Genomic DNA, 22,763 nt, shown 5'->3' with positions numbered 1-22,763 from the left:
AGTGGCTGCTGACTCCTTTTATAAAGCACCCCGAAGTGCTCCAGGTCATTGATAACTCATTTCCGGCAGCACTTCAAGGGCAGACAGGGCTTCACCAAACTCTAACTCCCATGAAGGCTTTGGGGGAGTCCGAGGCACCACTGCAACCCAGGGGGGTTACCATCTAGCGTACCAGGGGAGGTAACGCTCTGGCCATGCTTGCTCCCGCTGTCCTCCCAGTGTGGAGGCGTCCCGGCCGGGCAAGGGCCCCGGCCGCAGGCTACATGGGCTAAAGCATTTTTGTGATGGAAGAGAGTAGATGTAGCACGATATATATATATATATATATATATATATATATATATATATATATATTTATATATATATTTTTTTTTTTTTGGTTTGTAAATTAGAATACATAAATTAAGGCTTATCTTCCAGAACTGCATCAAAAGCAGTAGAGTATAGTTGCTGGGACATTAAATCACAAGGTTGCACACTCAGTTCCTGCCTCCATCTCCCTACATGCCCCTGAGCAAATTACTCAAACTACCCGTTCCCCAACTGTAAAGAAAAAAAAAATGAAGCAATTATTCTGTATTTTCATTGGGCAAGTCACCTAGGATAAATACATTTAAATATAAAGCAATAATCATACTGCTGAAAATGTATGGATTAAGTTACCAGTCAGAGGTATAAGAAAGAATAAAGCAAGCTTGTTTTTGAAAAATCCTTCTGCCCTCCCTTGAAAAGACTATATGTTATGTCATTATTGTATGTTACTTTCAGAACTGAATGCATCTCTCTCATCTTCCCTTCCCTTATTGGTTCAATAAAGCAAAGTAGATGGTACACATAAAAGATCTTGCAGTTCTTTGTACATGTTTTTGCTTTATGCCTGTACATAGAGATTTAACCCAGTGCATTGCGTGAGCAGCTACTGAATAGACTTTGTCTTCTCCTCATTCATCTGCTTGCACTGTTAATAATTAAGATCAGAACAAGGGTGATATTGTGAAGCATGGAAAAAATGTTCTCACTGTTTTTTTTTTTTTTTTTGCCATAGACATTACAGAGGGTGCCACAATAAGCTGTCTATGCGTATGTTATTTTTCCAAATTATTGCCTATCATAACAAATAGTGTGTACTCAACATTATGTTATGTTTTCTTTCTGTTTTATTTGTTTAGATTAAAGAATCCAGTTTCTGGGGTAATAACTTTGTTATGAGTGGGTCAGACTGTGGACACATATTTATTTGGGATCGGCACACAGCAGAGCATGTAATGCTGCTTGAAGCAGACAATCATGTTGTGAACTGCCTCCAGCCACACCCCTTTGATCCCAGTAGGTTATTTAATTCCTTCTGATTGTTATTAATTGCATTTGTATATGTTATCTTAGACTGTTTAAAGTTTGTTTTCCTTGTTCATACAGTCATCATACATTTACTTAGACTGAATGTTGGCTTGAAAATCCCAGATTAGTTAATTTAAAAATGAAATTGCAGAGATAAAATTTTTGGTTAACAATTTAATTTAGGTACTGCAAAAATGCATCTATTACTCATTTACTCTTATATAACAAGACCTTAACAAAGGCTTCTTTTGGTCTTCACAACACTGATAAAACATCAGTAATAATCATCTCAGTGCAGTATGGCATATTGACATGATTATATGCTTTGTTGATATTAAGGATTTACAGGTCTTATTCTAAATAAGCAACATCAAGAGAAAAGTGTCTCAGTTAAACCACATCAAACCACTCCAAAGTGAAGCTTTGTTAGTATGTCACGTTGCAGAAATTAATTAACATTTTACTGATGCTTTCATGATTTATCTGCTCATATTTTTGACAGCCATTTTGCATTAAGCAGGAGCCAACCCTGGATAGGGTTTGTTGGATGCCACTCACTATTTATTAAGAGATGCATACAGCACAAAATATTCTATATACAAGATGAGACACAGCAATAACCAGATTGGTAAAAAATATACTGTATATATTTATTGATGAATTGCAGTATTCTAAACATTGTCACCTTCTATATACTCCCCCTCTCTATCTCTACACTGCTCCATACATATCTTCTATTGATTGAAACAGTGCTGGAAATCTTGCTTGAGGTGCTTCAACAGGCTTGCCGTTTCTGTCTTCACTTCATCCATTGAAGAAAAATGTGTTCCCTTCAGGTCACTTTTGATTTTCAGGAACAAATAAATATCACAAGAAGCTAAATCAGACGAATAGGGAGGATGATCGAGGACAGGAAAGTTTTTGTCAGTCAAAAACTGCTTTACGGAAAAAGCAGTACGATCATTTCAAACAATCTGATTCTCCGTTTTGATGTTTTCATCCATCTGAGACAAGCATGGGTGACCTGGGCGTTGAACATCTTCCGCATTTTCTTGTCCTTCCTTGAAATGTTTGTGCCACTTAAAAACTTGTGTGCAAGACAAACTGTTATCACCGTACACTGTTTCTATCATTTCATAAGTTTCTATGGCCGTTTCGTTTAATTTAGCGAGAAATTTGATGTTGATTTGCTGTTCAATTTTTTTTTCACCCAACATTATAACGGCAACTTGTGTAGCAATTGTTGTGCAAATACTGACTGGGCTATTCAAAGGATATACCTAGCCAGTTTGAGAGAGCATGTAGGAGGGGATATAGTTCTATGATTCACGTCCAGCCGACCTCCAGACGGGTTTTCCAGGAAAGCCCCAAGCCCAGTCCGGTTATTTTTGTGTCTCACCTCGTGCTCCATTCTTTTGTTGGATTTACTTAGGTAAAATAAGACATTGAAGCTGATTAAAATGTAAAGTGAAATTGTTGTTAGAAATCCTTCTCAGTTTAACTGAAATCGATTGAAGATCCAAATTCTGCTATGTCATCTTAACTGTGACAAACTACAGTGTGTATCATGTCAGATTGCTCTGTACATTTTCTCAGTAGCCCAAACTAAATGTACATCTCTTAAAGCATATGTAAGAACTGAACTGAAAGTTCAGAATATGCTGGATTTAAGAGTTGTTTTGTTTTATAGTTAATGTGAAAGAAGCAAAAGCTTTTAAGGCAGGCAGCCAAGTCAAGTCTTACAGTCTTTACAAATGAGATCCTTTTATTAACAGGCCAAGATGTGTTTATTTTTGGCTTGTCGGGGTTTGCTACATTTTGTAATATAATCTTACAAGGAAAAACAGTCTGAAACTAGTTTCCCGTAATTTATAATTAGCTATGTTTCAAAACTGTTATTTATAGTTGGGGAAAAAAGGTGAAAGCAGTGTATGGATAATGAAGGAATCAACAGAGGCACTTAATTTACTCTCTTTTCTCATCAGGCAACTAGAGAGTACATATTTAAAGAACATATGCAGTATCATTCTGCTGTATTTTCCAAAATCCCCATCATAAGTGAAGGTTGCGCATCAAAGTCAAAGGCTTTTTAACCTTTCTGTACATAATCTGTAGCCGAAGTCCTTGCAGTCTGTTTGATATCACTTTGCATCCAACTTATGGTAGATTTTAGGTCCAATGTTCTTTTTTCAGTAATAATTTGTTTTGGTCCACCGTTCCATATTGTCCAGTGTTATTCAGAACTCTTGAGATTAATGACTGGTGTACATTTACTCCAGTCTCAGCTACTGAATTCTGCTATTATTTATTTTGTTTTCTTTCAAATCTTCTTCTCGTTTGAGCAGAGTTTTGAGGGACAGTCTTTTCTGTATAGCATTTAAGATTTCTCCTTCTTATTTATATTTGAACCTTATGTCCTCATCTAAACATCTAGACTCTTGAATAAGGTGTTCTACTCTTTTCCTTGCTTGTTTTACAACTGTTCCTCACTTTCACACGCTGAATAATGACCCCTGTGAGGTTTTTATTCAGAAATGTAGGTATTTTAATCATTCACAGGTGGAGGCCAATTGTGAGACTGTCATATCCTCTTTAAGACATTGTTTTTCATAAATGTCCAGAACACAGGGATCAAATACTTACATGCAGTCTTTTTTCTCCTTAATATATTTTTTCGTTAATTCAAAAAATATCAAGTAAAAGGGGAAAAATATTGAATTTCAGTGGTTTAAAATTTATATATCAGAAAAAAAATTCAGTATAGAATTTATTATTCATTAATTGTAGAGAGTGGGTAATGAGGCTGAAATAATGAGAGCCAGCAGCTGTGTGATATGATACCCTGTCAGTTGTAGCTGGAAAATCAGAATCCCACTTACTCAACTGTGCCAAATGAGTTCTAATTTAGATACATAGATATTGATTGATTGATTGATTATACTTTATTTATGAATTAGAGCAGTTTGATAAGCTCCAAATGACTCAGAGGTCCTGATTTTGCAGCCAGCCTCATTGGGTGAGGACATGAAATAGAGGGAGACAGAATGCTGAGCAGTATCTTACCGATGACATTAATATTACAAAATTGTTCAAGTCTCTGAATACTTTTGCAACATACTGTATGTCTGTGTTATAATAAATATATACTACAGTACAGTATATAAGAAATTTAGTGTCAGAAGTGGGATTCAAGACTACCGTATTTACTCGTGTAAGACACGCACCCTAATTTTTACAAAGAAAATCGCAAAAATCATTTTGCCCCGTGTACGACACGCATTGTGATTGTATTGGAAACGTTTAGAGAGAGAGCGCAAGCAAGCGAGTGAGAGAGAGCACATGCAAGCAAGCGAGCTAGAGAGAGAGAGAACGCGAGAGCACGAGCAAGCAAGCAAACGAGCGTGAGAGCAAGAGAGAAAGAGAGAGAGTGTGCAAGCAAACAAACAAACTAGCAAGCAAGCAAGTGAGCGAGAGAGAGAGAGAGTGCGCGAGCAAGAGAGGAAGCGCGAGAGAGAGAGCAAGCGAGCGAACCCAAGCAGAAGAAGTAAACATTACAGAATTACATTTCTTCGTGTATGATGCACACCTGATTTTCTAATACTAATAAAATACGGTATTAGTCTCAGACCTGGTTCCGGAATGATTTTTGGCAAAGAAATTAAATGCACAATACAAAATACATAGATAGGTTTGGAGAAAACCTCTTTACTAAAATGTCCCTCTTTCCCTTCTCATTGCTGCTAAAAGGCGTTGGACTGGGCTATTGACTGCCAGTCCTTGAAACCTGCTTTAAGCAAAAGTGATTACTTGAAAATTGATATTCTGGGCAGCACTTTATTGCTAAGAAAACAGGCTTAGTAAAATAGGTTATACATCTTGATGCTCAGCATTGCAGTTTCCGAGTGTGGATTCTCTGGCATTTTATATGTGGCCTGATTTTGGTAGATAAACACATGGAAAAACTGGAATGAAGTCATGGAAAAAACAGTGAAATGGGAAAACAGTGACCACTTCAGGGTAGTTTTAACTGGGACAAGTGGTCTTATTTAAAGGAATGTCTAGTTGAAGACAATAAGCTAGGACCAGCAAAGAAACCAAAAGAGTGGAGTCTGATTACAGAATTTAGATGTTGAAATAATAATGTTAATAGAAGCTGAAAAAGCAGCAGCAGCAAGTAAACATGAAACAGAGATGAAATGGTTAGAAAAAGGGGAATTCTATTAAGTTAATTAAACTGTGTAGTGATGAGTTTATTTGAGGCAGTGAAAAATAAAGTGCTTGGGAATAGAAAAGGTTCATACAATGGACTGATTAGTTTATTCACCATCCTCCTCCATGTATACCTCCAGAACCAATAAAAAAATATAATTGTTGAGGTACTAGTGGATGTGATTGCAATGTTAACATTATTTATTCCCCGGTTTGTATGAAGTTTATTTCATTAATGATAGAAAAGAGAAGGTATTTTGGATACATTTTGTATCTGTGTTGGGGTTGTGGCAGCATCAGTTACAAGGCAGTAACCAACCACAGGCAGGTTAAAAGTGTATCATAGGAAATCCTGGCACACACAAACACCCAAACTTGCCCACTGTCTTTTGGATGTGGAAGAAGACTGGAATTTACAGAGACAATGTGGGGAATCTCTAAACTGCACACAAGCAATGACCAAGTGGGATTTGAACCCAGAATTCTGGCTCTAGCAACCGTTGCTCAAATCGGTATGATACCATACAATTTCTAAATTGTCTGATCTTGTTCACGTGCTATGAATAATTTTATAATTTAATTATTGATATATCACATGAAATATTTGATCATAAAGTAATATTCTGTAAACCAAACAATTCTTTTCTTTTATTTCTAGTTCTTGCCTCCTCTGGAATAGACTATGACATTAAAATATGGTCTCCTCTTGAAGAATCTCCTTCTTTCAACCGAAGACTTGCTGAGGAGGTAACAGTTTGGTTTCTGGGGTAGAGGACACATATCTAATGCACATGCTGCAAGCCAACAAATGTTAACTAAAAACAGAATATTTTTGTTAAAAATAGTTATATAATATTTTACTTCTTATATGTTGAAACTTGTATTAAAACTTTCCTTGTACATCATATTCTTGAGTGTAGCTTGATGTTGTGCCATTGGCAAAGCAAAGTTCAAGGAAAGACTAAGGGAACCAGAGATGTCTCCTAACAAGTAACAGAAAAGATGTGCATAAGAAGCATGGATCACGTTAAAGTAATAAAAGTGTGTGTTCATTTTTCTGATTTTTGAGCAAATGACATATATAATGCATAAAAAAACACTTTTAGTCAAATCAAATCAAATTTTATTTGTTGCATACAAATTACACATACAGTATGTAGAGAAATGCTTAGTTGCTCAACTCCAGTGACTGTGACTTTAAGAAGAATACAAAAGGCACAGTAACAATGCAGGACTATATAATTATTCAAAAATCAATAATGTGTGATAAATAATAAAAATTCAGATGTGAGCATTAGTTGGCTTTGCACCTTAGGAGCCAAGTTACCCAAACTATTCTATAACATTTCAGTAATTACTTACCGCTCTGATGCTGATCTTTCTGATCATAAATAGGTCATTACGATAGCAATTGACAAGAAGAATTCAGAATTAATTGCAGAATTACAGCATTTGTTGACTTCTCTAGAGTGCCTCTTTCTGTTGCGTGATTTGGCTCAAAAAGTAATCAGCACATCATTACCTCATAACAAGTTTAAGTTTCGAGTTTGGTATTTTTCTGTCCAGCCATTTTAGTTTGAGACTGTCTTCAAAAAACTGTGACACACACACACAGACATACACACACCCACCATCAAGATATCAATGTTTTCAGTATCAGGGTACCCTAAACCGTCAAGATCTACCGAAAACTGGAGATTGGGCTATAGTGGGGGAGGACGCAAAGCAATAATTACTAAATACTGTAAGTTTATGTTGGAAAGTTTAGATAGATAGAACTTTATTTGTACCCGGAGGGAAATCTGCCAAATACAGTGGGATGCAAAAGTTTGGACAACCTTGTTAATAGTCATTATTTTTCTGTATAAATCGTTGGTTGTTACGATAAAAAATGTCAGTTAAATATATCATATAGGAGACACACACAGTGATATTTGAGAAGTGAAATGAAGTTTATTGGATTTACAGAAAGTGTGCAATAATTGTTCAAACAAAATCAGGCAGGTGCATAAATGTGGGCACCGTTGTCATTTAATTGATTCCAAAACTTTTAGAACTAATTATTGGAACTCAAATTGGCTTGGTAAGCTCAGTGACCCCTGACCTACATACACAGATGAATCCTATAATGAGAAAGAGTATTTAAGGGGGTCAATTGTATGTTTCCCTCCTCCTTTAATTTTCTCTGAAGAGTAGCAACATGGGGGTCACAAAACAACTCTCAAATGACCTGAAGACAAAGATTGTTCACCATCATGATTTAGGGAAGGATACAGAAAGCTGTCCCAGAGATTTAAGCTGTCTGTTTCCACAGTTAGGAACATATTGAGAAAATGGAAGACCACAGGCTCAGTTCAAGTTAAGGCTCGAAGTGGCAGACCAAGAAAGATTTCGGATAGACAGAAGCGACGAATGGTGAGAACAGTCAGAGTCAACCCACAGACCAGCACCAAAGACCTACAACATCATCTTGCAGCAGATGGAGTCACTGTGCATCATTCAACCATTCGGCGCACTTTACACAAGGAGATGCTGTATGCAAGAGTGATGCAGAGGAAGCCTTTTCTCCGCCCACAGCACAAACAGAGCCGCTTGAGGTATGCTCAAGCACATTTGGACAAGCCAGCTTCATTTTGGAATAAGGTGCTGTGGACTGATGAAACTAAAATTGAATTATTTGGGCATAACAAGGGCCTTATGCATGGAGGAAAAAGAACACAGCATTCCAAGAAAAACACCTGCTACCTACAGTAAAATATGGTGGTGGTTCCATCATGCTGTGTGGCCAGTGCAGGGACTGGGAATCTTGTCAAAGTTGAGGGACGCATGGATTCCACTCAGTATCAGCAGATTCTGGAGACCAATGTCCAGGAATCAGTGACAAAGCTGAAGCTGCGCCGGGGCTGGATCTTTCAACAAGACATCGACCCGAAACACTGCTCAAAATCCACTAAGGCATTCATGCAGAGGAACAAGTACAATGTTCTGGAATGGCCATCTCAGTCCCCAGACCTGAATATAATTGAAAATCTGTGGTGTGAGTTAAAGAGAGCTGTCCATGCTCGGATGCCATCAAACCTGAATGAACTAGAGATGTTTTGTAAAGAGGAATGGTCCAAAATACCTTCAACCACAATCCAGACTCTCATTGGAACCTACAGGAAGCGTTTAGAGGCTGTAATTTCTTCAAAAAGCGGATCAACTAAATATTGATTTAATTTCATTTTTGTGCTGCCCAAATTTATGCATCTGCCTGATTTTGTTTGAACAATTATTACACACTTTCTGTAAATCCAATAAACTTCATTTCACTTCTCAAATATCACTGTGTGTCTCCTATATGATATATTTAACTGACATTTTTTTATCATAACAACCAACGATTTATACAGGAAAATAATGACTATTAACAAGGTTGCCCAAACTTTTGCATCCCACTGTAGGTAGACCAATTGTACTGTATAAACATTTTTAAATCCTATATTTTATACTGAGTAAAAATAGCTTTTTTTTAAAATACATGGCAACTTGAAAGTTTTTTATTGTTCCTCTTTACCGTCTTCTAAATGGTCAGATGTACTCATTTCTAAAATATAATCAGCAGTCATACCTGAAACATTTGTATTAAATAGAGTGGACAAGTGATAAATGAATTTTACAGGTGCTGGAATTGAAATTGAATTAAAGAAACAATATTTCAGAACTCACTACATTCAGAGACATTTTGACACTACATTGTTCACAAAGTAACAAAAACATTTTAGAGTAAATGCTCGCCTGCTTCTGTTCCTTAGCTGAAACTGAAGCAATTTTAGAGGTGATAAAGGAAATTGAATGATACATTGGGCTATGAGAGCTTTTTATTTATTTACTTTTTAAAATTTTCTCATATTCATGAGTGTTGTCTAGTCTGTCCTCCATCCGTCACCAAAGCAATCAATTTGCAAAGTGAGAAGAAATAACATTTTTGTTTACTCTAATTAGGGCAATAAATATATGGTCTCGAACAAACCAAATGTGGTCTCCTAATATGACAGAAGGCTTGGTATGATTGGTTTGGACTGGTCCTTGGATCACATCTTTTAAACCAACACAGATTATTATAGAAACTGGATGTATTATGATCTCTTGTTCAAAAAATCTTTACTTTGCTCCCTCTAGGTAATAACCCGTAATGAACTCATGCTGGAAGAAACTAGAAATACTATTACAGTTCCTGCATCCTTTATGCTGCGAATGCTAGCTTCCTTAAATCATATCAGGGCAGGTAAGTAATTATATGCTTTCACAAAAGTGTAGAGTAGCATTCTAGTTTACTAAAAGTTGACATTTTAGTATATGTGACTAGACAGCCATTTTAGATTAAAAGTGTGTGTGTGTCTATGTGGGTTAACGATGCGCACACTACTGGTCAAAAGATTTAGAACACCTCAGTTTCTGTGGAAATACATGCAGTTTAATGTCTTAATGTTTCATGGAATCAAGCGATACAACAAATAAACAATGTCAAATACAAAAATAAGTCAAGCAGTCAATAAGTGTACGAAATTGTATTCAAATTTTTGATTCGCCAAAGTATCTCCTTTTTGCTGATATAATACAATGGTAACTGTTTTGATTCAGAATGCTAGTCATGCTATGCAAGTCACTAATTCTGCCTTCAGCAAAAATCCCCACATTGCACTTCCTCCTCCATATTTGATACTTGGTATCACACACTGAGGAACTATCCTTTCACCAGCTTGACAGTACACAAACACCCACCGTGATGAACAGAAGATTTCATATTTTGATTCATTTGCCCATTAAGACTTTCTTTCAGTCTGCAGAAGTCATGAGGTGCCACCGTGAGTGGCAGCCTTTCCAGCAGCTCCATTTAGAAGTTTATATTTCTAACTTTTTCTCTGTCTCTATGATGACTCCAACCACTTTCTTTTATGTGGATTCGTTTCCTGGACACTTTTTACTACTTGGACATGGATTTTTACACGCCGAGACTCATCTATACAGGTAGTCAACTTTTAGCACTGAGAACAAAGGCCCGTGCCAGTGTGGTTTCCTATTTACCTGACGAGGTAAGAAGACAGTATCATGGCAGCAGAGCTGGCACTAAGCTAAAGGCTAAGCTGCTAGCGAGGAAGTGGTGATACAAGTGCCTTCTGTGATCCTGGGAAATGTGAACTCACTACCAAATAAGATTGGCGAACTGGCTGCGCTGGTGAAAAATGTCATTGTTGTTATTGTTAACCATGTGAAGCTGGACAAAACATTACCTGTCTTCCCCCAGTATGTGGATTGTAACACTCGGGGAAACAGGACTATTGACCTACTGTATGCAAACATTAAAGATGCATACAGCGCCACCCTGCTGCCTGCGCTTGGGAAAGCAGATCATAACCTGGTTCTGCTTCAGCCTCACTACAAACCAAGAGTGAGGGAGCTACCTACAACCACACGCTCATTCAGGAAGTGGTCCCCTGAGGCAGAGCAGGCTCTGAGAGACTGCTTTGGAACTACTGACTGGGATATCCTGCAGGGGTCACATAGTGAGAACATTGAAGAGGTTGTTGACTGCACTACGCACTACATCAACTTCTGTATGGACATTGTAGTTCCAGTAAAAACAGTACGTTGCTATGCTAACAACAAGCCATGGATTACAAGTGACATCAAGCGCCTATTGAACCAGAAAAAAGGGCTTTTAAAGGCCATGATCAGCATGAGCAAGCGTGTGCAGAATGAACTCCGAGTCCTGCTCAGGGCGGCGAAGGAGCAGTACAGGAGAAAGCTGGAGCAGAAGTTGCAGAATAACAGTATGAAGGAAGTGTGGGATGGGATGAAGATCATCACTGACTGCAGCTCGAAGTGGCGTGCCACCATTGAGAGAGACATTGAGAGAGCAAACCTGATGAACAACTTCTTTAACAGGTTTGACCACCCTAGCCCACTCTCATTCTCACCTCAGAGTACTGCATCCTCCACCCATCCTCCTGCTGATACCAGCATAGGAGAGAGTTCCCATCCACCCACAACTACAGTAGCCCAGGTAATCAGAGAGCTGAGGAGACTTCGTGCCAGCAAAGAAGTGGGTCCAGATGGAGTATCACCACAACTGCCGAAGGCCTGTGCGTTGGAGCTGGGGAGTTCTCTACAGTACATCTTCAACCTGAGCCTGGAACAGAGGAGAGTCCCAAGGCTTTGGAAATCATCTTGCATCACCCCAGTCCAAAAGGTATTGCGTCCTGGTGAGCTGAATGACTTCCGGCCTGTTGCTCTGATGTCACGTGATAAAGACCATGGAGCGGCTGCTGCTTCACCACCTGAGGCCACAGGTCTGCCACGCCGATGACCCTCTGCAGTTCGCATACCAGGAGAAGGTGGGAGCCGAGGATGCCATCATCTATATGCTGCACCGATCCCTCTCCAACTTGGACAGAGGCAGTGGTGCTGTAAGAATTATGTTTCTGGATTTCTCTAACACCTTCAACACCATCCAACCTCGGCTCCTTAGTGACAAGCTGACAGAGATGGGAGAAGATTCATACCTGGTGGCATGGATCGTGGACTATCTTACAGACAGACCTCAGTATGTGCGTCTCGGGAATTGCAGGTCTGACATTGTGGTCAGCAGCACAGGAGCACCGCAGGACTTTCTCCAGTCCTGGTCAGCCTATATACATCGGACTTCCAGCACAACTCAGACTTCCTGCCACATGCAAAAGTTCGCTGACGACACTGCTATTGTGGGCGGCATCAGGAGTGGGCAGGCGGAAGTGTATAGAAACCTAATCAAGGACTTTGTTAAATGGTGTGACTCAAACCACTTACACCTGAACACCAGCAAAACCAAGGAGCTGGTGGTGTATTTTAGGCCCTCCCGGACCCTGTGATTATCAGAGGTGACTGTGTGCAGAGGGTACAGACCTATAAATACCTGGGAGTACAGATGGATGATAAATTGGACTGGAATGCCAATACTGATGCTCTGTGTAAGAAAGGACAAAGCTGACTATACTTCCTTAGAAGGCTGGTGTCCTTCAACATCTGCAAATAAGATGCTGCAGATATTCTATCAGATGGTTGTGGCCAGCGCCCTCTTCTACGCGGTGATGTGCTGGGGAGGCAGCATAAAGAAGAGGGATGCCTCACGCCTGGACTAACTGGTGAGGAAGGCAGGCTCTATTGTAGGCAGGGAGCTGGACAGTTTGACATCTGTGGAGGAGTGACGGGCACTGAGCAGGCTCCTGTCAATCATGGAGAATCCACTGAACAGGATCATCTCCAGACAGAGGAGCAACTTCAGCGACAGATTGCTGTCACTATCCTGCTCCACTGACAGACTGAGGAGATTGTTCCTCCCCCACACTATGCAACTCTTCAATTCCACCTGGGGTTAAATGTTAACATTATTCAAGATTATACACTGTTACACCTGCGTCACACTCTCCACCTTAGATTTTTTAATTTGCACTGCATTTTTATCACTCTTTAATTAATATTGTTTTTATTGTTTTTTATTGTTGTAGTCCAGGGGAGTCGAACTCCAGGCCTGGTGGGCCGCAGTGGCTGCAGGTTTTCATTCTAACCCATTTTCCTAAACAATGACTAGTTTTCACTGCTAATTAATTTCTTTTCCCTTCATTTTAATAGCCCTGTTTTTAAGGATTCTGTCCTCTAAATTGATTTGTTTATTCATTAAATGGCAGCCAAACAGAAATGAGATGTGAAATGAGCCAACAGATGACCAGCTAAATTGGGGCTTCAAACTCCAACCAATTTCACTTCAACCAGTCTCTTAATGAGAATCTGATTCTTGTTTTTAATTAAACCCATTACTTAATTCCACGGCTAGTTGCTACTCTCATTCTGCCACAGCAGACATTTCCCAAACTGTTGATTTTCTGTTTTTTCTAAGAACACTGTCAAAATTCTTTGGTGACCTGAGAGTTCAACCTTACCGAGACCACCATTCTTTATTTTCAGATATTGTGTGATGAACATAGGTGAACTGCTCATGTGGTGGCTTGTTTCATGTCTCATTATTGTTTGGCTGTTAATTAAGGAAAAAGAGACAACTAATGGGTCTGAATCAAGTTAATTAAGACTAAAGCAAAAGAAATTAATTAGCAGAAAAATATGGTCACTAATTAAGAAGATGGTTAGAATCAAAACCTGGAGCCACTGTGGCCCTCCAGGACTGGAGTTTGACACCCGTGATCTAGTCCATTGGTTTTCTTACTGCCACTTGCCACGTGAAACCTGCAGTACAACGTCTCCTCTTCACAATAGAAATTGAGACTTGCTTTTTACTCTGAACATTATTAAGCTGTGCTTGAAGCTGTTGTGCTGTGAAGTGGCTTTCATGTAAGCTGGTAACCCTCAGAAACCTGCTTTCTGATTGGTTTGGGACTTTGGGTCTGCCAGATCTTCTCCTATCAGAGCTTCTTCCAGTTTCCATTTGCCTTTGGATTGTGTAGGACACCATACTCACTGACACTGACATTTTCTTTAAATGAAAGGCCTACATTTTCTAAGGGTTATAATGCTCTGTCTCTTGCCGTTATCACTGAAATCAGAGGGTGTAGTAACACAGTGTGTTCCAACTCTGCTTTAAGTTAGAGGGTTTTTACGTAATTAGCAGAAGTTGGTACACCTGTGCAAGTTGTTTGCTTCAACTTGTAAGCCTTAATTTACTTCAACTGTTGCAGAACATCTGCAGGTTGTAACCTTTTAGTTGTTCCCTGAAGAAGGACCATTTGAAATATTATAATTTTGTTTCAGTTTTTGTTAACCTAAACTTTAAATTTTAACCTCTGGCAGTTTACTGCTTACCTTTTTGCCATTTTAGATCATCCATTGCATTTCAACAGACTATATTTCAAGGAAAACTGGAAAAACAGAGGTGTTCTGAAACTTTTGACCAGTAGTGTATCTCACAACACATACAGTAGGTCCTCTTTAGTTTCTACAGTAGCCTAAATTCATCTGGGCATGGACTTCATGAGATGGCTCACAAATGCAGCAGTGATCCTGTAGATGGAGGTGTCAGAGTACTCCTACAAACAACACATTCCAGTTAGGGTGTCTAAGTAGGCCATGTCTACAGTATGGTAGCCAGCCATGTCTGAGGTACTTTTACCAACTATGTCTAGTTCCAGCACTCATTCCCATGTCAAAAGTCAGGTAGATCATACTGTTTGCTCATTCTCTATGTGATGTGCATCAACAATCGCCTGTCTTCATTTCTGATGGGTCATCCAAAAGAAAGCTAATCAATATGAATCCAGTCAAAAAGTGTGGGGAATGACTTGAAGAGTGCAATGCCTATCCGTGTTTTGCTTGTAATCTGAGTAAGCTTTGGAAAAATGTTGGACATCGATTTCCAAATTAAGAGTTATTACTTCCCCACAAACATAATCAAATTGGATTCAAGAAAGTGTTGCTTACATTCGGGCGGCACTGTGGTGCAGTGGCAGCACTGCTGCCTCACAGTTAGGAGACCTGGGTTCGCTTCCTGGGTCCTCCCTGCATGGAGTTTGCATGTTCTCCCCATGTCTGTGTGGGTTTCCTCCCACAGTCCAAAGACATGCAGGTTTGGTGCATTGGCGATTCTAAATTGTCCCTAGTGTGTGAGTGAGTGTGTGTCTGGGTGCGCCCTGATGAGGGCTGGCGCCTTGCCTGTAGGTTTGTTTCCTGCCTTGCGCCCTGTTTTAGCTGGGATTGGCTCCAGCAGACCCCTGTGACCCTGTAGTTAGGATATAGCGGGTTGGGTAATGGATGGATGGATGCTTACATCACAAACTAACTCCATATCTGTAACACACAAGTTATCATGATGATGCGGGTTCTGCTCCATGCTCCTATCCAGCTTCTGGGAGCTCTTGAACCCGATACTATCTGTAATGTCACCAATGAGCCGGACAGTGAGACACAACAAAGCAAGGGGATGGTGCATAAAGTGCAAAGTGCTTTTTTTAAAAACAGCAAAATCAAAAACAAAGTGTCCAAATAAATAAGTGCACTGTCTCTCAAATAAGTCATTAAATACATAATCCATTAAAACAGGTGAATCTGTGGCGGTTAAAAACAAGCTAGAAAAAAAATTCTTTAAAAACCGAGGTTACAGTAATGGCTGGAGGAAGTCTTTCTTTAAGACTAAAGCCAGGTGCGTTCTTCTACTGGCGGCTCCCCTGCTTCTCCCTTTCAGGCCCCGCAACAGGGGAGTCGCCTTACCAGCAAATGCAGCTCCTTCATTTCTTGTCCAGTAGCACTCCAATCCCCGGCTATGTCGGGCTCCAGCCAGGCCGAGACTTGGGTTCCTTCCCCAGCAGCCAGGGCGCTCACGTTGGGGTTCAACATGCCCAAAGCCTCCACGACTCCCACTTGCTTCAACGGTCAGTCGACTTCTCTGCCGGTCACTCCAGCTCCGTAAAATTGCTCAGCTGGAGCGACTGCTTCAATCTGCCCCCGCCGAGAGCCAAACACTCCTCTGGGGCACTCCTACCAGCTGCCTTCCGCCTTAATAGAGCCTGTTCTTGCTCACGTTCTCACTCTCCCGTGCCGGCTTTCTCCATCCTGACGCCTTCTTCTCCATTAAACCTCCATTCTTTCTCACTCTTCTTTCCTCCCCGCATCCACCTCGCGCTTCTAATAAATATTACGGGGACATGGATCAGGTGTGGCAATTAGCAGCTCCCATCAGAAATTACGGATGTGGATGACTCCTCACCTGTGCATTTAAGCGAGGACTGTCTGCATCACGAATAACCTGGAAACCACTTTGGCCACACTACCATGCCCCCTCTTTAAGCCGCAAGGGCGGTGATTATTTATTTAAAAAGTGGCCTTTGATCTGACCTGCTACACCACAGTTATATCAACAAGATGTTATTAAAATAACACTTTTCAGACAAGTCTTCTAATTGGAGCGTTAAGACACAAATCCTACTGGCATGCTAAATGTGGTCATATAACAAGTTTTTCTTAATGTATTGCAGTTAGAATGGAAAAAATGACCACTTTTATATGTCTGCGTAACTAATTGGGACAAAATAACTATTAGCTACCCATCCGAGCTCAATGGAGTGAATGATCTCTGCTCATCTGTCACTTCTTGACACTTCTTGGTTTGCATTTCCTTATTCTTGTTTGTGCCTTTCTTCCCCAGATCGTTTGGAAGGGGAGCGTTCTGAAGGTTCTGGACAAGACAATGACAATGAGGATGAATAGTGACTACTGATGTGCTAGCGAGTGTTTGAACATTTATTACATTTTTATCAGTACAGTGTAGAAAAATTTTCCTTACAAAACAGTACTATAATTTTTAGTTAAGATGTTTTTTGCAAGCAACAGGAGGAAGGACAAAACTTTATTACTAATATTTCCTTTGGGTTGAAATGTTCATTTCAATAAAGGTGTGCGAATGCAAACAGTCACCATGATTAAGCTATAAAAGATTAAAAAAATAATGTCTTGTGAATGATGAGTGCTTGAGGATTAAAAGTGCAATATTATTTTTCAAGTGCAAATGTGTTTGAGCTTGGATCAATGTTAGAATTTTAATAACTGTAGTTAAAAGGTTAGAAATGACTTTGTATACTTGCTGAAGTGCATGTTAATAAATAAATATATCTGCCTTTTTGAGTAATAATTGTGTCCTTTAGTATGTGGATGCAGTCAACGTTTGTATGGGTGGAGATGTTGGATCATTTATAACATTAGCACCGCCTCGCAGTTTTTCAGTGCTGTTCAGTATCTGGCTATGCTAATTGTCCAAATCCTTTTGTTCTTACTAATGGCCCATCAGCTCAGCATCGTGATAACGCATCTCTACTGCCCTACCCTCAAAAGCCACAGATAGCCTAATTCAGATTGAGCAAATGTTAAAATAAATTGCTTCTTTGCATATTGTTTGCATATATTTTCACTTTAAATGTCAGCATACGTTTTCAGTTAAAAAAAAAAAACAAAAAACTTCAGGGTTCTTCAGCCACAGGGCAGAAAGCTGCTTCAGTATTTATTAGTGAAAAGGAAAACCAACACATCTCAATCAGCTGGTCAAATAAAATGATAAATGAAATAGAAACTGATTTTCTTGGTGTCACTTCAAACAGTTTTCTTTTTTATTATATTGTGTGTGCATTCTACAATTTTGTACTGCTTCATTCCAAGAGCGAAAACGACTCAAAGTGATGCTGTGACACAAGTGCCTTTCCAACTTGGCGTAACACGACTTCAATATTTAATCATAAAATGAAAAACAAAAGCTGGAAGCATAAACATATACAGTAAATAGTTTATAAAAAGACAGCATGACATTTTTTATGGATTATGTGGATAAATGGCAGGCTGTCCTCATCACCAGTCCGCTATAATTTTTTTTTTTGCTGTCTAACTGGTTCACGCACTAGAAATGGGTTCACTGTATTCACTTTTATTTTGCTCTGTGTGTGTTCTACGCACTTTATTAGTGTCTGTCTTAACCATTTTTTTGTCTTTTGGGCAAGTAGCTTATTTGCCATGCAAAGTGAAATGAAAATATTGTCAGCAGTGACTTTTCCGACATTGCCAGTGAAAGGCTCATGTTTCACATCAGTGAAGTCGAGTGTGATCTTTCTCCAAATTGGGAATAGTATCTAAAAGGCGAGGGACATTCAAAAAGTTTCTGCACTTTTATATTTTCGTTAGAAACGGTGAAGGCGGGATAAGTAGTAGTTAGGCATTAAAATGTTGGTACGATGCTGGGAGAATTGTATCACAAATGAAGGTGACTCTGTAGAAAAGTGCTCATAGTTTGTTTTCGAAATTCTTAATAAATAGAGTTTAAAAAAGTGCAGAAACTTTTTGAACGTCACTCGTATATGTTTAATACTTCTCTCATTAGCTATATAAAATTTGATTCCATACTTATCAAGTTTGTAACTTTCACTGAGTGAAGGAGCATCAACATTCTATCCTGAACAGTTTTTCATCAATATGAAGGCCTGCCCTTACTTATAACATATGAAGCAGTTATGCACAAAGTGTGCCAAATGTTCTGATATAGCAGTAAAGCTATCATTATGAAAAGTGCTTAGCAAAAATCAATTTTACATGAGGAAAGGAGAACATGCGAGATAGCACATTGTGAATGGAGCAATCCACGAGTGAATGCAGCTCACTTGCAATGTTTTCACAGACCCAGTAGACGTGGCATTATATGCAAAAAAAAAGAACAGTCAGTTTTCTTTGTGTGTCCACACATCTACTATCAGATCTTGTATGTGATTGATTAAATATAATTACAGTGAACCCTTGACTTACGAACTCAATTCGTTCGCAAGGGTTGGTTGTAACTCAAGTTGGTTGTAAGTCAAGACTGTTTTTCCCATAAGAAATAATGGAAATACTCATAATGCGCTCTGAACGTCCCACAGCAACACTTACTTAACCTTTTCATAAAAAAAAAGGGGTGTATAATGTGCATAATTTACCAAAACACCAAGAATTTTTCTAATGTACTAACCAAAAAGTTATAAAAAGTGCCTAGCCTCCCAGAAACAACAATTTCATACTGTACTCACCATTTAATTTGACATCTTTGGGCTGCAGGAAGGGAAGAGAAGGAGAATGAAACGGAAGGTGGTTATTGTTTAGAAGGAGCCTCCTTATGCAAATCTTTTCTTTGTAAAATTGTCGAGATGGTGGATTTCGACATGCTGTACATATTAGCGAGATCGGTCACACGAACAGCACTCTCATATTTCCACACAATTTCCATCTTCATTTCGATTGTGATCACTGTTTCTCAACTTAATAATGACAGTAGTCGAGCACTCAGTTCAAAGCTGGCCGTGTTGTGAACTGCTGTAATAATACACTCCAAAGCAAGCTGGTGCTGACTCAGCCTGATGACATCATCATGTGCCACGCCAGCCCGCTAGCTAACATCCTTTAACAATCGCTTTCTTTACCTTCGTTACCTTCTCTTCCTTCCTTAACAATTATGGTCTTAGTGAATTATATATATAGACTAGCAAAATACCCCCGCTTCACAGCGGTGAAGTACTGCCTTAAAATATTTATTAAGAAGAAAATTAAACCTTTTTAAACAGAGGGAAAATATACCAATAATTATTTGTTAAGGATCTCCTTGTAAACCACATTGTCAGTTCGGCCCTCCGGTTGTAATATTACCAAGCTGTGCGCTGAGCTTACTCTTAAGCATGCAACGTACAGTTGGCCATGTGAACAATAATCTTGTTTGAGTTTCATGGTTTGTCTCAATTACGACAGTATTTGTAGGACTTGTGTTGAAGTGACATTCAGCATCTGTCAAGCGTTGTAAGTATACAACCAGTTTCATAGATAACTTCACATCCAGCTTTTGAGAGTTTAAACATTCATAAACATCAAAGTGTCCACTACTGAAATCGTCACCTGTGAATCTAAGATGTTTAAGAGGCATTGGCGGTTGTCCAAAGGTGTAAAATATTTGGCCATTTCGGTACACTTAAAAGCGACAACTGAACAATTCAGCGGCAGCCATCAACTCACATGCAGATGCATAGGTGAAGGGCTTAAGCATTTCACTCTTATAGTGCTCCTGTGTAGTATAATTATCTCCTGTACCGTCATCAGTCCACACCTTGAACCTGTCCCAGTCATTCAATACACAAGACACAATGTTCCTCCGGATATCAAGAGTGAGCCTGATATGGCCGTGCAGTATGTAACACAGAGAATGGAAAAGGTAGGTGCCATCTCTGGGAATGGAAACCACTCAGTAAATGACAGTTCTTTGATCGATGGTGATCAGCTCGATAGACATGTTAATGGGGGTACGGTTGGAATGATAAAGGAAATGGGTACCTGAACAATGTAAAGTAAGTCTAAAATACCTACACAATAACTATAATCGTAATAAATGAACAATAAAACAGCGGAGAAGCCGTGAATTAAATAAAAAGGCTGTAGTTATCAGTAGGGAGACGTGAATCCCATGGCGAAGCTAGGAAGGGAATGTAGAGACTGGAGCGACGGACAGCCTTATATAGGCAGGCAGCCTACAACGTGGGAGGCGTTGGGATGGGGGACCCAACGCCGCCTCACACGGTGACTGAGCTGCAGGCTATGGACGTATATATGTACGTAAGTAGGATTCAGTCAGCGTTGGGAACCCGCGTACCAAATTTTTTGAAGATGGGCCCATAAGTAACAAAGACCGTTGAAAACTTCAATATGGTGGCTGACAGTGGCATCATACTACCAAAATACGTACCAAATTTCAGCCTTCTACCTACACGAGAAGTTGGAGAATTTGTGACGTTGGAAAGTTCAATATGGTGGCTGACAGTGGCATCATACCACTGAAATAAGTACGTACATCGGTTTTGGTTAGCGCAGGGAAGCCGCCTACCAAATTTCGTGAAGATGGGGCCATGAATAAGAGAGTTCAACATGGCGGACATTGTTGACCGTTGTGACCGTTATGCGTAGAATTTCAAAATGAAACCTGCTTAACTTTTGTAAGTAAGCTGTAAGGAATGAGCCTGCAAAATTTCAGCCTTCTACCTACACGGGAAGTTGGAGAATTAGTGACGTTTGGAAAATTCAATATAGCGGCCGACAGTGGCGTCATACCACCGAAATAAGTACGTACATCGGTTTTGGTTAGCGCAGGGAAGCCACCTACCAAATTTCGTGAAGATGGGGCCATAAATAAGAAAGTTCAATATGGCGGACGTTGTCGACCATTATCGACCGTTATGACCATTACGTGTAGAATTTCCCAATCTTTGTAAGTAAACTGTAAGGAATAAGCCTGCCAAATTTCAGCCTTCTACCTACACGGGAAGTTGGAGAATTAGTGATGATTCAGTGAGTCAGTGAGGGCTTTGCCTTTTATTAGTATTGATGAATCACTGCACTGACCAAAATTACGTCCACAAACACATGTATCTGGGCTCCGACTGACGCTTACGAACGCTCTCAGCTGTTTGTTTACAATCGCACAAGCGTATACACGTGACCGCATTCGGGTCATAACGCAAGATGTTGGTCGTAAATCAAAACAAAAATTTTGGTCGTAAATCAAGTTGTTCGCATGTCAGGCCAGTCGTATATCAAGTCGACTGTATGTGTGTGTATGAATTCAACACATGCACTGGCATATCAATATAGCTGTTCTCAAATCATATTTTTTCTCATGGATGGCTCAAGTACCACATTGCATCGATCCTTCTATTTTCACAAAGAAAGTCCACCATTTACTCTCACATTTGCATTCATTGTTGGGTCTACCAAGTCTGTGAAAACTGTGTGAGTGAGCTGCCATCCACCTCTCACTCACAGCTCAATCCTTCCACCCCTTATGTGTCACTTCACATGTTATTCCTTCCTTACATCAAATTCATGCTCACTATGTAAATAGTATTCCATGATGTGAGAAAAACATTGTGAGGCCATTACAAGTGAGTTTATAGTCCGATTTGTTTTTTTATCGAACTGTGTTACGGTCTACCAAAAGGCGTAGGGGCATATAAATAGGCCACACACAATTGAGACAGAGGGAGATAAAACACAGGAAAAAAAACCAAAACCAGCTAACTAAGAAAAGACTCCATTTATTGTCAAAAAGAAAAACCTCATAAAATATGGAGAAAATTACACACAAAACAGAAACAAGATAGGAGGACAACACTAACTTGGCTCTCTAGCTAAACAAAGCTTACACAGCTAGATACACACTGTCCACATTTATCACATGCAATTACATTTCTTTAACAAGCAAAATGACACCGTTTATTGGCTAACTAAAAAGATTACAGTATGCAAGCTTTCGAGGCAACTCAGGCCCCTTCTTCAGGCAAGATGTAATACAGAAACTGGAGTTCCCTGTGTTTAAATACACACTAGGATAAGAAACAACTTTAGTAAAGGGGCCTGAGTTGCCTCGAAAGCTTGCATACTGTAATCTTTTTAGTTAGCCAATAAAAGGTGTCATTTTGCTTGGCTTTTCTCTACATTCATAATGGCTAACACGGTACAACAACCTAGTACTACATTTCTTTAACAAGAAATAAGAAACAAAAACCCAAAGCCAGGCCCTCCAACCCTAACTCTCCATACCTTGCTCGGTGAAAACCAAATCCTTTTTCTGTCACACTCTCTGTCTACCCTAAAAAGAGCAAAAACATTTATTTATATAGCACATTTTTATACAAATGATGAAGCTC

At 39.5% G+C, this 22,763-nt stretch overlaps 1 protein-coding gene across 5 annotated transcripts in view; it reads left to right on the top strand.

The window, feature by feature from the left end:
* dcaf6 (ddb1 and cul4 associated factor 6) overlaps positions 1–17,183 on the top strand; it is a 215,694-nt gene extending 198,511 nt beyond the window's left edge. For all 5 annotated transcript variants that reach the window (XM_039745175.1, XM_039745173.1, XM_039745172.1 and 2 more), the window contains 4 exons: positions 1,170–1,326; positions 6,206–6,294; positions 9,709–9,814; positions 16,715–17,183. In XM_039745175.1, coding sequence (XP_039601109.1) covers positions 1,170–1,326; positions 6,206–6,294; positions 9,709–9,814; positions 16,715–16,776 — 414 coding nt within the window. In that variant the 3' untranslated portion in view covers positions 16,777–17,183. The remainder of the gene's footprint in view (positions 1–1,169; positions 1,327–6,205; positions 6,295–9,708; positions 9,815–16,714) is intronic.
* The last annotated feature ends 5,580 nt before the right edge of the window (positions 17,184–22,763 follow it).

This window comes from Polypterus senegalus, chromosome 2 (genome assembly GCF_016835505.1).
Source record: "Polypterus senegalus isolate Bchr_013 chromosome 2, ASM1683550v1, whole genome shotgun sequence".
Classification (NCBI taxonomy): Eukaryota; Metazoa; Chordata; class Cladistia; order Polypteriformes; family Polypteridae; genus Polypterus; species Polypterus senegalus.
Note: the sequence above shows the minus strand (reverse complement) of the source record. Positions and strands in the feature narration are given on the sequence as shown.